This window comes from Lithobates pipiens, unplaced genomic scaffold (assembly GCF_037356315.1).
Source record: "Lithobates pipiens isolate NorthernLeopardFrog02 unplaced genomic scaffold, aLitPip1_a1.2 Scaffold_35, whole genome shotgun sequence".
Classification (NCBI taxonomy): domain Eukaryota; kingdom Metazoa; phylum Chordata; class Amphibia; order Anura; family Ranidae; genus Lithobates; species Lithobates pipiens.
In genome coordinates, this window is record NW_027507811.1 from 13,301,804 (window position 1) to 13,317,966 (window position 16,163).

The window sequence follows — 16,163 nt, forward strand, 5'->3', positions numbered from 1 at the left end:
GAAAGATGCAAAATTCGGCCGAATTTCGATTCGTTACGAAACTAATTGCACAAGCCTACTGAATACATTGTTTCTATGTGTTTATCAGATGATGGGGGATCTAGGTGGAGCCTCCGTACTGCTCTCTCCTTTACAATAAAGTCTCCTCTTACCCGGTGATGTGAGGGGCGGCTGATTGTCCATCATGACGTCCTTGTAGAGATCCTTGTGTCCTTCTAAATACTCCCACTCCTCAAGTTGGATAAATGACTTGAAAAAAAGATTGAAAAGACTTGTTTCACCAATAGAAAAAAAAAAAAATTGATAGAAAATCTCCATATGCATAATCCTGTACCAAGAGTTGACTTAGAGGAAAGAAAAAACTCCTGTAAATTATGGTCCAGATTGAGCCAACCGGGAAAAAATTCCATTCTTATCTTCCAAAATCTTTTGGATATTCCCTGGATCATTGATCTCTGAAGTTATTACCTACAAAAACCATTGAGTACTGTCCATTATACTTTTTTATTTGCACTAATGTAAATTTTTCAGGATCACTTGCGGGTAGGGATGCACCGAAATTTCGGCCGCCGAAACATATCGGCCGAAAATGCCCTTTTCGGCAATTTGCCGAAAGAGAAAAACGGCCGATAATGGAGCCGAAAATGGGGCGGGGCCAGGGTAGGGGCGGGGCTCCGCCCCCCGCCCCTGATGCGCCCATCATGAAGAGCTATATCACGCTATAGTGCAGGCGAGCCGTCTCCGCCGCCTGTTTGATCACAGCAGGGGAACATCACAGCTTTCAGTTCAATAGCTGTGTGTTCCCGGCCGCGCGCCATCACGTACAGCCCCTCCCCCTTGTCAGGGCACTTTGATAGACAGATCATCCGTAGGATTGGACGGATGATCTGTCTATCAAAGTGCCCTGACAAGGGGGAGGGGCTGCGTGTGAAGGCGCGTGGCCGGGAACACACAGCTATTGAACTGAAAGCTGTGATGTTCCCCTGCTGTGATCAAACAGGCGACGGAGGCGACTCTCCTCTTCTCTCTTCTGTTTTCTCTTCACAGGTTAGCTGCTATGAGGGGAGACACACACTGGCTGCTATGAGGGGAGACACACACTGGCTGCTATGAGGGGACACACACTGGCTGCTATGAGGGGAGACACACACTGGCTGCTATGAGGGGACACACACTGGCTGCTATGAGGGGAGACACACACTGGCTGCTATGAGGGGACACACACACTGGCTGCTATGAGGGGAGACACTGGCTGCATTGCATCAATTGTATCATGTGTCATGTATCATGTGTGCAATTTCTGACCATTTCCTGTACCACGTCTGCAGTCTCTGACCATCTCCTGTACCACGTCTGCAGTCTCTGACCATCTCCTGTACCACGTCTGCAGTCTCTGACCATCTCCTGTACCACGTCTGCAGTCTCTGACCATCTCCTGTACCACGTCTGCAGTCTCTGACCCTCTCCTGTACCACGTCTGCAGTCTCTGACCATCTCCTGTACCACGTCTGCAGTCTCTGACCATCTCCTGTACCACGTCTGCAGTCTCTGACCATCTCCTGTGCCACGTCTGCAGTCTCTGACCATCTCCTGTGCCACGTCTGCAGTCTCTGACCATCTCCTGTACCACGTCTGCAGTCTCTGACCATCTCCTGTACCATGTCCCCAGTCTCTGACCATCTCCTGTACCATGTCCCCAGTCTCTGACCATCTCCTGTACCATGTCCCCAGTCTCTGACCATCTCCTGTACCATGTCCCCAGTCTCTGACCATCTCCTGTACCATGTCCCCAGTCTCTGACCATCTCCTGTACCATGTCCCCAGTCTCTGACCACCTCCTGTATAAAAATATTTTTTAAAAACAGTCATTTTCGGTATCGGTTTCGGTTTTCGGCCTAGTGTATTTTTCATTTTCGGTATCGGTTTCGGCACCAAAAAACCCATTCGGTGCATCCCTACTTGCGGGTGGTGTGTCCCCTTCCTCAAGGTCCATAAGACGGTTACCATCACCTCAAACATGTTATCACATATAAACCAAAAATGTTAATATCCTGTTGGATGCCTTTCTAAAAGTTTGCTTTGAGAAAGCCATCCAACTGTAGCACTTCCCCTGTAGGGTTGCAGATAACTGGGTTTACAACTCCTGCACAGCCAGGCAAGTAGACTGCATCGTGGAGTACTTCCAACTCCTTTGTAGACACTCTTCCCCAGTCTACCCAACCGACTCTTCACCAGACTACCTGACCGACTCTTCCCCACCGACGCTTCTCCAGTCTGCCCAACCAACTCTCCCCAGTCTACCCAACTGACTCTTCCCCAGTCTACCTGGCTGACTCTTCCCTAGTCTACCCAACCGACTCTTCCCTAGTCTACCCAACCGACTCTTCCCCAGTCTACCCAACCGACTCTTCACCAGTCTACCCAACCGACTCTTCACCAGTCTACCCGACCGACTCTTCACCAGTCTACCTAACCGACTCTTCCCCACCGACGCTTCACCTGTCTACCCAACCAACTCTCCTCAGTCTACCAAACCGACTCTTCCCCAGTCTACCCGACCGACTCTTCCCCAGTCTAACCAACCGACTCTTCCCCAGTCTAACCAACCGACTCTTCCCCAGTCTAACCAACCGACTCTTCCCCAGTTTACCCGGCCGACTCTTCCCCAGTCTACCCGGCCGACTCTTCCCGAGTCTACCCGACCGACTCTTCCCCAGTCTAACCAACCGACTCTTCCCCAATCTACCCAACCGACTCTTCCCCAGTCTACCCGACCGACTCTTCCCCAGTCTAACCAACCGACTCTTCCTCAATCTACCCAACCGACTCTTCCCCAGTCTAACCAACCAACGCTTCCCCAGTCTACCCAACCGACTCTTCCCCAGTCTACCCGACTTCTCCTGAGATCTCCCAGGGCAAGGTTAAGAAAGATTTAAGTACACCACTATCGTCCAGAGAGACCTGCTACATGTGGCCATCTCTCCACTTGTAAGCCCCTGACCGTGCTGTAGTACTCACACTTTCCTCCTTGCTCCCGCTGTCTCTCAGGGAAGACCCCCCTCCAAATTGCTTCTGTTGTCAGGATCCTCCCAAGCGAGCCCGAGCATCAACCAGAGGCACAGCACCCCACCCCCAGACCAGGGGGTTCACCTCAAGGGCCACCAACAGTCCCCTCAGCACTCCATCTCCCCTCCCAGCATGACTCCTCCATACTTAAGGGCTGGCTTAAACACCCTTGCCAGGCCCAGGGATTGGCCAAGCTCCCCAGAGTAGGCAGAACGACCCTCCAAGCGTTTGCCCTCCAGTTTCTAGAACGTTCTCCAACTTTCCGGAACCATTGGGAGGCACCAGAGACTTGCCTGCATGAGTCATCCTGCCTTGACCTAAAGGAAACCCATGACCCAATTAAGACTCACAGGTTTAAGCATGAGTCAAAACATAAATAGTTCGGCACTGACACTAGTAGCACACTAGATGGTGCTACACAACTACTTTTTTTAAATAATCTACTGAGCTGCTCAGTACTGGTTCTTGAGGGAGCCCATTCCGTGTTTCAACAGCTCTTATTGCGAAGAAGGCTTTCCGTATGTGGAGGTTAATTCTTACATAGTTACATAGTAGGTGAGGTTGAAAAAAAGACACAAGTCCAACCTATGTGTGTGATTATATGTCAGTATTATATTGTATATCCCTGTATGTTGTGGTCATTCAGGTGATTAGCTAATAGTTTCTTAAAAACTATCGATGCCCCTCGCTGAGACCACCGCCTGTGGAAGGGAATTCCACATCCTTGCCGCACTTACAGTAAAGAACCCTCTACGTAGTTTAAGGTTAAACCTATTTTCTTCTATCTTTAATGAGTGGCCACGTGTCTTGTTAAACTCCCTTTGCGAAAAAGTTTTCTCCCTATTGTGGGGTCACCAGTACGGTATTTGTAAATTGAAATAATATCCCCTCTCAAGCGTCTCTTCTCCAGAGAGAATAAGTTCAGAGCTCACAACCTTTTCTCATAACTAATATCCTACAGACCCTTTATTAGCTTTGTTGCCCTTCTTTGTAGTCGCTCCATTTCCAGCACACCCTTCCTGAGGACTGGTGCCCAGAACTGGACAGTATACTCCAGGTGCGGCCGGACCAGAGTCTTGTAGAGGGGAGAATTATCGTTTTATCTCTGGAGTTGATCCCCTTTTTAATGCCGATATTCTGTTTGCTTTGTTAGCAGCAGCTTGGCATTGCTGAGCCCATCATCTCCTAGGACCCCCAGGTCCTTTTCCATCCTACATCCCCCCAGAGGTTCTCCCCCCAGTCTATAGATTGCATTCATATTTTTGCCACCCAAATGCATTATTTTATATTTTTCTACATTGAACCTCATTTGCCATGTAGTTGCCCCTCCCCTCATTCATTTGTTCAGATCTTTTTGCAAGGTTTCCACATCCTGCGGATTCTCTTTTCCTCCAGACCTAAAGAGCGCCCTCTATTCCTTTTACGGGGGTTATTGTAAAATAAGATCCTCTTACCTCTTCTGCTACTAGTTCGAGCAATCTCTCCTCTCTACTTCCTGACTCATCTCTCACCTGGAACTTCTTATATATACTCTTACATCACTTCCTGTCTGTACCTGACATCACTTCCTGTCTTTGCATTCCACCGACAATAAGTGAGATCGCCACCTTGTGTTGAATATAAATACTGCAGTCTACATTACGTTCCATCAATTTGCCCTCTTCCTCGTGGTCCATTCTTCTATCAGGTTATATCGATGATTACACACACAGTTCATACAGCAAAATAATTATATAAATATATGATTTTTTTTTTTTTTTTAGAATGTTTACATTTGATAACCAATATAGAGGACTTCATACACACAATATTACCAAAAGTATTGGGACACCTGCATTTACAGGCACATGAACGTTAATGGAATCCCAGCCTTAGTCCATAGGTTTGAATATTGAGTTGGTTCACCCTTTGCAGCTATAACAGCTTCAACTCTTCTGGGAAGGCCGTCCACAAGGTTTAGGAGTGTCTATGGGAATGTTTGATTCTTTCTTCCAGAAGCGCATTTGTGAGGTCAGGCACTGATGTTGGACAAGAAGGCCTGGCTCGCAGTCTCCACTCTAATTCATCCCAAAAGGTGTTCTATAAGGTTGAGGTCAGGACTCTATGCAGGCCAGTCAAGTTCCTCCACCCCAAACTCGCTCATCCATGTCTTTATGGACCTTACTTTGTGCAGTGGTGCGCAGTCATGTTGGAACAGGAAGGGACCATCCCCAAACTGTTCCCACAAAGTTGGGAGCATGAAATTGTCCAAAATGTCTTGGTGTGCTGACGCCTTAAGAGTTTCCTTCACTGGAACTAAGGGGCCAAGCTCAACCCCTGAAAAAAAAAAACCCACACCATAATCCCCCCTCCACAAAATTATTTGGACCAGTGCACAAAGCAAGGTCCATAAAGACAAGGATGAGCGAGTTTGGGGTGGAGGAACTTGACTGGCCTGCGCAGAGTCCTGACCTCAACCCGATAGAACACCTTTGGTATGAATTAGAGTGGAGAATGTGAGCCAAGCCTTCTCGTCCAACATGGGAATGTTTGACCACCCCTCCCTCCACCAAATGATTTGGACCAGTGCACAAAGGAAGGGCTCTGAGGAAGAGGCTAGTCCTTGACATGCATTAGCCTGTTGGATTTTCACCTCCTGCCACATGTTATGATGTACTGTTGACTGAGCTTTGACGCAACTGCCAAATTTCTGAGCATACAACTTACCATTTTTAACAATAAAGCTATGGTTTTAGTATAATGAACTACAGTAGGACGGTGCGCCCTTTCTTTTTTTGTGGTTCCCGTCCAACATCAGTGCCTGACCTCACAAATGGGCTTCTGGAAGAGTGGTCAAACATTCCCGTAGACACTCTCCTAAACCTTATGGACGGCCTTCCCAGAAGGGTTGAATTCAAATTTGAAAACAAGAATAGAATAAAATAAAATTGACAATAAAAGGAATAGAAAAGAATAAAACAGAGTAAAATAGAATATAAAATACAAAAATAGAAGTCTCTCCTCTCTTCTTGTAGAACTGCTCCAAGCTCCACCGTGTGCAGAAACTACCAGCCCTCACGGCTGCTTGTCTACCAGCCCACCAGGCTGCTCCGAAGATCTAAAGGGAAAAAAATGTAGTGCTGCAAAATATGAAACCAAATAGTGAAAACAAAAAAAAAGAGTCCACTAGAAGTCCATCTAGATGGATAATGGGTTCCCGAAACTCGGAAATCAATCCTGTACGGGGGGGGGGGGGGGAGTCAGCAGTCAACTGTACTTTAAGGAGTAGTAGAATCCAAACAAACCGATATGGTGAAATACTCTTACCAGAGTTGGTGGACCTGTATGTCAGCGACACCAGATCTTACAGGCATAAAACAATAGTCACTTGGAACGACCGGCTGCATGAAGTCCTTCTCCGTCCACAAACGTCAGGGAAGTTCGGCAGGCCAAAGCGCAGACACCAAGGAGATCCAAAAATGTGTTTATCAAATCAATCAATGCACACATGGGGCGAATAGCATGTAAAAACATAGTGCTCACTGTGTCCTTCTTGCCCCCACTGCTCTCAGGCAAGAATCCTGTTCAAACTTTGATGCTGAATGGATCTTCTTAAGCTAACCTGAGCCTAGCCTGGAGGCAAATGTCTCCCCTAGACCCTACTAGGCCACGACAGCCTCCTCAGCACTCCATCTTCCACCCGATCCCCCCTGCTGGCATGGTCCCAGCATATTTAAGGGTCGACTCAGCCACCCTGCCAGAGCATTCTGCCTGGGGATTGGCCAAGTTTCCTCAAGTATTGAGATCTGTCCTCCTGGCCTCCACCCACTAACTTCTAGAAGTTTCTCTGAAGTAACTGATAAATCCAATCTATTATTATTATCAGTTATGTATTACTTTGTCTAGTCCCTATAGTTTAGTTAGTCTATCTATACTCCAAGCACATGCTATCATTAATATCACAATACTACCACAATTAGCTATGAAATCAATACACGGTCTAGGATTAATCAAACCTCATTTATTTCCCAAGGAAATAAGAAAGCTTACATAAGGTATCAGTAGAAGTTACAAGAATACATAGCATAGAATCAGAGTACAATACAAGCATTATACTTATCCGACCCTCATGACTGGACCTCCTGATGGAATCAGAGGCAGAACTCATTGATTCAACACTTTTTGATAAACACACCTCAGCCATACCACACCCCATTGCCCACCCTCCTTTTCCTGTGGACCAATCAGCGTCTCTGGGGCGTCTCCTCCCCCAGGCTAACCACCTCTGACAGTCCTGCCATAATTGGCCTCTGAGGGGCAGTCTCTGCCCATGAATCGCAACTGCTCCGGCTGGGTTCCCATCTTGAGGTTCGATCTCGGACGCTCCTCCCGCTCATTATATTCCTATTGTCCTTACAGACAGACCGGTGCCGTCATTGTCCTAAATGTCTTTGAAGCTTCGTGCACACCAGGTGGGCTGAAGATAACTCCTTTGATTCTGTTTGGTGTCACATTCCTCTATACCTTTTAAACCTGTGGTACTGCAAGTATCAATATGGCTGAGTTCGGTTGCACAAACAGATGTGTAGAACTTTATATATATATATATCATTAATTATGTTCGATTCCAACATTCTCCAAGCTTCCAGACCCAGGGGGAAGTACCAGAGACCTGGTGAGTCATCCAGCCTGACCTGCAGTAAATCCTGACCCAAATTTCAGACTCACAAGCTAACCCATGAGTCTAACATAAATTTGCCAGCACTAATCTAGTAGCACACTAGAGAGTGCTACACTAATAAAAGACAGAGGGAAGACTGTCACCGAACATGATAGAATTCTGGTCATTAGTAAAAAAGAGACTCAGGACACATCATAAAGCGAAGAGTTTTCTTGTTTATTTTACAAATCAGAATATCAGATTAACACAAAATAAAACAAATCTTGAAGATATCGGGGTCAAAATAAATGTATTGATAGTTACAATTTACTGAAGAGGCTGGTCCAGCTGATGCATAACAAAGAGTAATGAAGTGCAACAGCCAAAAAAGGCTCATTGGTGAAAGACAAATCCCAATAGTATACTGTAGGTTATTCCTCCGAGTAAAGTCATAGTCAGCATTTTTCTGCCTCCAAACACGGTGAGGCCCCATCCTCAAGAAGGGACATATACAGTCATGTCAATGAACATCTAAATGATTCAGAGAAGGATTGGGAGAAGGTGCTGTGGTCAGATGAGACCAAAATTGAGCTCTTTGGCATCAACTCGACTCGCCGTGTTTGAAGGAAGAAAAATGCTGACTATAAGTTCAGTGAGTAAAATAAGTATTTGAACCCCAAGAAAAACATGACTTAGTACTTGGTGGAGAAAAAAACCCTTGTTGGCAAGCACAGAGGTAAGATGCTTCTTGTAGTTGGTGACCAGGTTTGTACACATCTCAGGAGGGATTTTGGTCCTTTCTTCTTTACAGATCTTCTCTAAATCCTTAAGGTTTCTTGGCTGTCACTTTGCAACTCAAAGTTTCAGCTCCCCCCACAAAATGTCTATAGGATTAAGGTTTGGAGACTATGTAAGCCATTCCATAACCTAAATGTGCTTCTTCTTGAGCCACTCCTTTTATGCCTTGGCCATATGTTTTGCGTCATTATCATGCTGGAAGACCCATCCACGACCCATTTTCAGTGTTCTGGCTGAGGGAAGAAGGTTCTCACCCAAGATTTTACAATACATGGCCCCGTTCATTGGCCCCTCAATGCGGCAAAGTCGGCCTTTATCTTTAGGAGAGAAACAGCCCCAAAGCATAATGTTTCCACCTCCGTGCTTGACTGTAGCGATGGTGTTCTTAGGGTCATAGTCAGCATTTGTCTTCCTCTAAACAAGACAAGTCGAGTTGATGCCGATTTAGCTCAATTTTGGTCTTGTCTGACCACAGCACCTTCTCCCAATCCTTCTCTGAATCATTTAGATGTTCGTTGGCAAACCTCCGTGACCAAAATTGAGCTCTTTGGCATGAACTCAACTCGCTGTGTTTGGAGAAAGAAAAATGCTGACTAACAATACGACACCATGGATTGAAATCCTGCAGTGCCCATAAGGTCCCCCTCCTCAAGAAGACACATGTACAGGACTGTCTGATGTTTGCCGATGAACATCTAAATGATCTAAATGATTCCGAGAAGGATTGGGAGAAATTGCTGTGGTCAGATGAGACCAAAATCGAACTCTTTGGCATCAACTCATCTCGCCGTGTTTGGAGGAAGAAAAAGGCCGACTATGACCCTAAGAAAACCACCCATACAGTCAAGCATGGAGGTGGAAACATTATGCTTTGGGGCTGTTTCTCTGCTAAGGTACAGGCCGACTTTGCCATATTGAGGGACCAATGGAACACGTTTGCAGAAAGAAAAATGCTGACTAACACAATAAGCTGCCATGGACTGAAATCCTGCAGGTCCTGCAAGGTCCCCCTCCTCAAGAAGACACAAGTACAGGCCAGTCTGAAGTTTGCCAATAAACATCTAAATGATTCACAGGTTTGGGAGAAAGTGCTGTGGTCAGATAAGACCAAAATTGAGCTCTTTGGCATCAACTCAACTCGCCGTGTTTGGAGGAAGAAAAAGGCAGACTATGAACCTAAGAACACCATCCTTACAGTCAAGCAGGGAGGTGGAAACATGATGCTTTAGGGCTGTTTCTCTGCTAAGGGTACAGGCCGTCTTTGCCGTATTGATGAACCAACGGAACGTAAATTTTGGATGAGAACCTTCTTCCTCAGTCAGAAAACTGAGGATGGGTCATGGATGGGTCCTCCAGCATGACAATGATCCAAAACATACCGCCAAGGCAACAAAGGAGTGGCTCAAGAAGAAGCACAATAAGGTCATGGAGTGGCCTATCCAGTCTCCAGACCTTAATCCGAAATTTATGGAGGGAGCTGAAACTTCGAGTTGCCAAGAGACAGCAAAGAAACCTTAAGGATTTAGAGAAGAGTGGACCAAAATCCCTCCTGAGATGTGTGCAATCAATGCGAAAAAGTCGGTCTGTATCTTTAGCAGAGAAGCAGCCCCAAACCATCATGTTTCCACCTCCGTGCTCGACTATAGGGATGGTGTTCTTAGGGTCTTAGTCAGCATTTTTCTACCTCCAAACACGGCGAGTCCTCCTCCTCAAGAAGGCACATGTACAGTCATGCCAATAAACATCTAAATGATTCAGCGAAGGATTGGGAGAAGGTGCTGTGGTCAGAGGAGACAAAATTTGAGCTCTTTGGCATCATCTCGTCTCGCCGTCTTTGGACGAAGAAAAATGCTAACTATGACCCTAAGAACATCTTAAGCCGCGTACACACGGGGCAGACTGTCTGGCCAACTTAGTCCGTCAGACAATCCGACGGACAGTCCGTCATACTTTCGAATGAACGGACTTGACCACACACACCACTTTTTGAGCGGACTAATACGGCGTACTAAGTCCGCCGTACTATCCGCCCTACTTTTGAAATGAACGGACTCGCCCACACACGCGGAGGAAAGTCCGCTCATTTCGAGCGCGTCTCCAGGTAGGCGGGGCCCGCGAAGGAGACGTCGCTGACCCCGCCGCCTGGTATAGACTTAAAGGGGAACCCCAACGCCGAAAAAAATCGGCGTGGGGGTCCCCCCCAAGTCCACAACAGACCCTTGTCCGAGCACGCTACCCGGCCGGCCAGGAAAGGGGGGCGAGCCGTACCAGGCCGCGTGCCCTCAACGCGTGCCCACCCCAAAGCACCTTGTCCCCATGTTGATGAGGACAAGGGCCTCTTCCCGACAACCCTGGCCGTTGGTTGTCGGGGTCTGCGGGCGGGGGGCTTATCGGAATCCGGGAGCCCCCTTTAATAAGGGGGCCCCCAGATACCGGCCCCCCACCCTATGTGAATGAGTATGGGGTACAATGTACCCCTACCCATTCACCTGTAAAATAAAAGTACCAAAAAAAAACACAACACACGAGATAAAATACTTTATTGCACAGCTCCGGGGGTCTTCCGTCTTCGGGGGTCTTCTCGCCGGACTCCTCCACTATCTTCTTGTAGCTCTTTTGCTAGCGGAGGAGTCCGGCTTTCTTCCTCGCCGCCGGCCTCTTCTCCCGACTTCGGGGGTCTTGTCCCCCTCTTCGGTTCTTCTGCCGGGCCACCGCGCCTTCTTATAGCTCTTTTACAGGCGGTGGCCCGGTCTTCTGTCACCGCCGCCGCCTTCCGTTCTTCTTCTTCTTCTTCTTCTTCTGAATGAATGAATGAAATACTTATATAGCGCACAATGCGAACTGAATCGCCTCTTCTTCTTCTTCTTCTTCTTCTTCTTCTTCTTCTCCAGGAGATGTTGCCTTGACGATCTCTCCGGCCGGAATGCCAGGGACGCACTGCGCGGCCACTTATATAGGGACAAGGGGCGGTGTCACATGGCTTTATGTCACATCAGTTGGTGTCACATGGTGACCCCGCCCCCTTACGATGTCATAGTCCCCATGTGACATCAACCCATGTGACCAACCCATGTGACATAAAGCCATGTGACACCGCCCCTTGTCCCTATATAAGTGGCCGCGCAGTGCGTCCCTGGCATTCCGGCCGGAGAGATCGTCGAGGCAACATCTCCTGGAGAAGAAGAAGAAGAAGAACGGAAGGCGGCGGCGGCGGCGACAGAAGACCGGGCCACCGCCTGTAAAAGAGCTATAAGAAGGCGCGGTGGCCCAGCAGAAGAACCGAAGAGGGGGACAAGACCCCTGAAGTCGGGAGAAGAGGCTGGCGGCGAGGAAGAAAGCCGGACTCCTCCGCTAGCAAAAGAGCTACAAGAAGATAGCGGAGGAGTCCGGCGAGAAGACCCCCGAAGACGGAAGACCCCCGGAGCTGTGCAATAAAGTATTTTATCTCGTGTGTTGTGGTTTTTTTGGTACTTTTATTTTACAGGTGAATGGGTAGGGGTACATTGTACCCCATACTCATTCACATAGGGTGGGGGGCCGGTATCCGGGGGCCCCCTTATTAAAGGGGGCTCCCGGATTCCGATAAGCCCCCCGCCCGCAGACCCCGACAACCAACGGCCAGGGTTGTCGGGAAGTGGCCCTTGTCCTCATCAACATGGGGACAAGGTGCTTTGGGGTGGGGGGGCCGCGCGGCCCCCCCTTCCCCAAGGCACCCCCCCATGTTGAGGGCACGCGGCCTGGTACGGCTCAGGAGGGGGGGGCGCTCGCTCGCCCCCCTTTCCTGGCCGGCCGGGTAGCGTGCTCGGACAAGGGTCTGTTGTGGACTTGGGGGGTTCCCCTTTAAGTCCATACCAGGCGGCGGGGCCAGCGACGTCTCCTTCGCGGGCCCCACCTACCTGGATACCCGCTCGAAATGAGCGGACTTTTCTCCGGGCTGGAAAAGTCCGCTCATTTCAAAAGTACGGCGGACTGGCATACACACGGGCGGATTGTCCGCCGAAATGCGAGTACAACGGACAGTATTTCGAACATTCCGAAATACTTAGTCCGCCGGACTGCACGCTGAAAAAGTCCCCTGAAGCCCACACACGAGTGGACTGTCCGCTGAAATGTGTTTCGGCGGACTAAGTAGGCCATACAGTCCGCCCGTGTGTACGCGGCATTAGACATGTGCAATTCGTTTAGTTCCAAATTAGATTTTTAACGAATTTAGACAAAATCGTTAATTCCGAATTTCTGAATTTCCGAATTTTTCAATTTCCGAATTTCAAAATTTGCAAAATTCAGAATTTGCAAAATGTCAGAATTTCCTGATTTCCCGAATTTCTGATTTCCGGATCTCTGATTTTCGAATTTTGGATTTTCGGAATTCCGAATTTTCGGAAATTCGAAAATCTGAAAAAAAGAAAGAAAATCTGTTTAATTCTAAATAATAACCAACTATTCAATTATAGGTATTGGAATTCCCTTTCAAATTTGTCAGTTTTTTCAGATTTTCAAATTTTTTAGACTTTCAAATCTTTGAATTCCCGAATTTTCGAATTTCTGAATTTCGGATTTTCGGAACTCCGAATTTTCAGATTTCCGAATTTCCAAATTTCGAGTTTTTTCAGATTTCCGAATTTCCGAATTTCGATTTTCCGAATTTCTGATTTTCGAATTTTCGGATTTACGAATTTTCAATTTTTCAAATTTCCTCATTTTCGGATTTCGAATTTTCAATTTTTGGATTTACGAATTTTCGAATTCTCGAAAGGCCGAAAATTCGTAAATCCGAAAATTTGAATAATCGAAAATTCGGAAATCCAAAAATTCTAAATTCGGAAATTCAGAAATCCGGAAATTAAAAAAAAAACTAAAATTTGGAAATTCGGAAATCCGAAAATTTGAATAGTCGAAAATTCGGAAATCCAAAAATTCTAAATTCGGAAATTCAGAAATCCGGAAATTACAAAAAAACTAAAATTTGGAAATTTGGAAATCCGAAAATTCGAAAAATCTAAAATTTGGAAATTCGGAAATCTGAAAAATCTAAATGTGAAAATTCACAAAATTTTCAAATTCCGAATTTTGGAATCTCCGAATTTTTGATTTTCCAAATTTCCGAAAAAAATCAAACAAACTAATGAAACGAAAATGAAAATTAACTAATTTTTTGTCAGTGCACATGTCTAAACATCATACTTACAGTCAGGCACGGAGGTGGAAACCTGATGCTTTTGGGACTGTTTCTCTGCTAAAGCTACAGGCTGACTTTGCCGTATTGGGGAACCAATGGAACGGGGCCAAGTATTGTAAAATCTTGGATGAGAACCTTCTTCCCTCAGTCAGAACACTGAAGATGGGTCGTGGATGGGTCTTCCAGCATGACAAATGACCCAAAACATACCGCCAAGGCAACAAAGGAGTGACCCAAGAAGAAGCGCATTAAGATCATGGAACGGCCTAGTGAGTCTCCAGACCTTAATCCTATAGAAAGTTTATGGCGGGAGCTAAAACTTCGAATTGCCGAGAGACATCCAAGAAACCTTAAAGACTTAGAGGAGATCTGTAAAGAAGAGAGGACCAAAACCCCTCCTGAGATGTCTGCAAACCTGGCCACCATCTACAAGAAACCTCAGACCTCTTACAAAATCTGGGGGTCAAATCATTATTTCCCCCACTGTATCTGGTGGGCCCATTATGAGGGACTCCCACTCCTCTTACTGGAATTTGAACTTGAACTACTCCACACATTAAAGGCCATCAGCATCATTTGTTGTGGAGTCTCTGATGTCTGATGAGATTTCTTGGAGCGTAAAGCATTTCCCGCACTGCGAACATGAGAAGGGCCGCTCGCCCGTGTGAACTCTCTGGTGTCTAACAAGGTCTTCATTGTGAATGAAACATTTCCCGCACTCCATGCATGCGAAAGGACGTTCCCCTGTGTGAAGTTTATGGTGTGTAAGAAGGTCTCCTTTTCAGGAGAAACATTTCCCGCACTCTGAACATGAGAAGGGCCGCTCGTCCGTGTGAACTCTCTGATGCACGATAAGCGTTGATTTTTTCGTGAAGCATTTGCCGCACTCTGAACAGGAAAAAGGACGCTCCCGTATGTGAATCTTCTGGTCTTCGCGGAGGTTTTCTTTTCGGGTGAAACATTTCCCGCACTCTGTACATGAGAAAGGGCGTTCACCTGTGTGAGTTCTCTGGTATGTCACCAGTGCATGTTGCTCAATGAAACTTTTCCCACATTGTGAACATGGGTAAGGTCGCTCACCTGTGTGATTTCTCTGATGTCTAATTAGGCCTGATTTATCAAGGAAACATTTCCCGCACTCAGTAAATAAATAGGGACGCTCACCCGTGTGAGTTCTCTGGTGTTTAACAAGGCTTTCTTTCTGAGTGAAAGATTTTCCGCACTCTGAACATGGATAAGGATGCTCACCCGTGTGAATTCTCTGGTGTTTAACAAGGCTTTGTTTCATAGTGAAACATTTGCCGCACTCTGAACATGGAAAAGGACGCTCGCCCGTGTGAATTATCTGGTGTCTAAGAAGTCTTCCTTTTAGAGGGAAACGTTTCCCACATTCTGAACATGAAAAAGGACGCTTATCTGTGTGACTTTTCTGGTGTATACGAAGTTCCCCTTTCTGAATTAAACATTTCCCGCACTCAGAACATGAAAAAGGACGCTCCCCGGTGTGAGTTCTCTGGTGATTAAGAAGGCTTTCTTTGATAGCGAAACCATTCCCACACTCCGAACACGAAAATGGACGCTCACCCGAGTGAGTTCTCTGGTGTATGAGAAGTCTTTCTTTGACAACGAAAGATTTCCCGCACTCTAAACAGGGAAAAGGACGCTCCCCTGTGTGACTTCTCTCCTGCACAAGAAGGGAATATTTCCGGGTGAAACATTTCCCGCACTCTGGGCATGAAAAGGGACTTTTACCCGAGGGACCACTCTGCTGTTTGGGTAGTGCTCTGTTTCTAATGTTAGATTTCTTGCAATCCATAAATGACAATGAACTCTCTCCTATGTAACCTCCATCACATGAAGAAGATTCCTTGGGATTGGATGGATGTGTCGATCTATGCGCATTGTGAGATCTCAGTTGGACATCTTGAGTCATAGTATGGGGTTTATCAGAAGGTTCCTCAGGATTAGAAGGATCCATTGATCTTAGATGGTCATCTGAAGTCGTCTCTGGTGCTGAACAAGGTATCTTTTTGTAGCAAAGCATTTCCCGCAATCCGGACACGGGAAAGGGCGCTCAGCTGTGTGAATTCTCTGGTGTACATGAAGCTTTTGTTTCAAAGTAAAACTTTTCCCGCACTCCGGACATGAAAAAGGACGCTCCCCCGTATGAATTCTCTGGTGATGAACAAAGTATATTTTCTGAGTGAAACATTTTCCGCACTCTGAACAAGAATAAGGACGTTCGCCCGTGTGAGTTCTCTGGTGCACAAGAAGTTTTTGTTTCAGAGTGAAACTTTTCCCGCACTCTGAACATGAGAAAGGACGCTCACCGGTGTGAATTTTCTGATGTATAAGAAGGTATTGTTTTGCAGTGAAAGATTTCCCGCACTCCGAACAGGAAAAAGGACGCTCACGCGTGTGAACTCTCTGGTGGTCCAGAAGGTATTGTTTCATAGTGAAAGATTTCCCGCACTCCGAACA

General features: G+C 46.7%; 1 protein-coding gene across 1 annotated transcript in view; it reads right to left on the bottom strand.

Annotated features, from left to right (window-relative positions):
- LOC143955499 (uncharacterized) overlaps nucleotides 1-15,872 on the bottom strand; it is a 31,401-nt gene extending 15,529 nt beyond the window's left edge. The window contains 2 exon segments of the mRNA XM_077465536.1: nucleotides 13,893-13,972; nucleotides 14,247-15,872. Of these exon segments, the coding sequence (XP_077321662.1) occupies nucleotides 13,893-13,972; nucleotides 14,247-15,726 (1,560 nt within the window). The 5' untranslated portion in view covers nucleotides 15,727-15,872.
- Nucleotides 15,873-16,163: the final 291 nt, after the last annotated feature.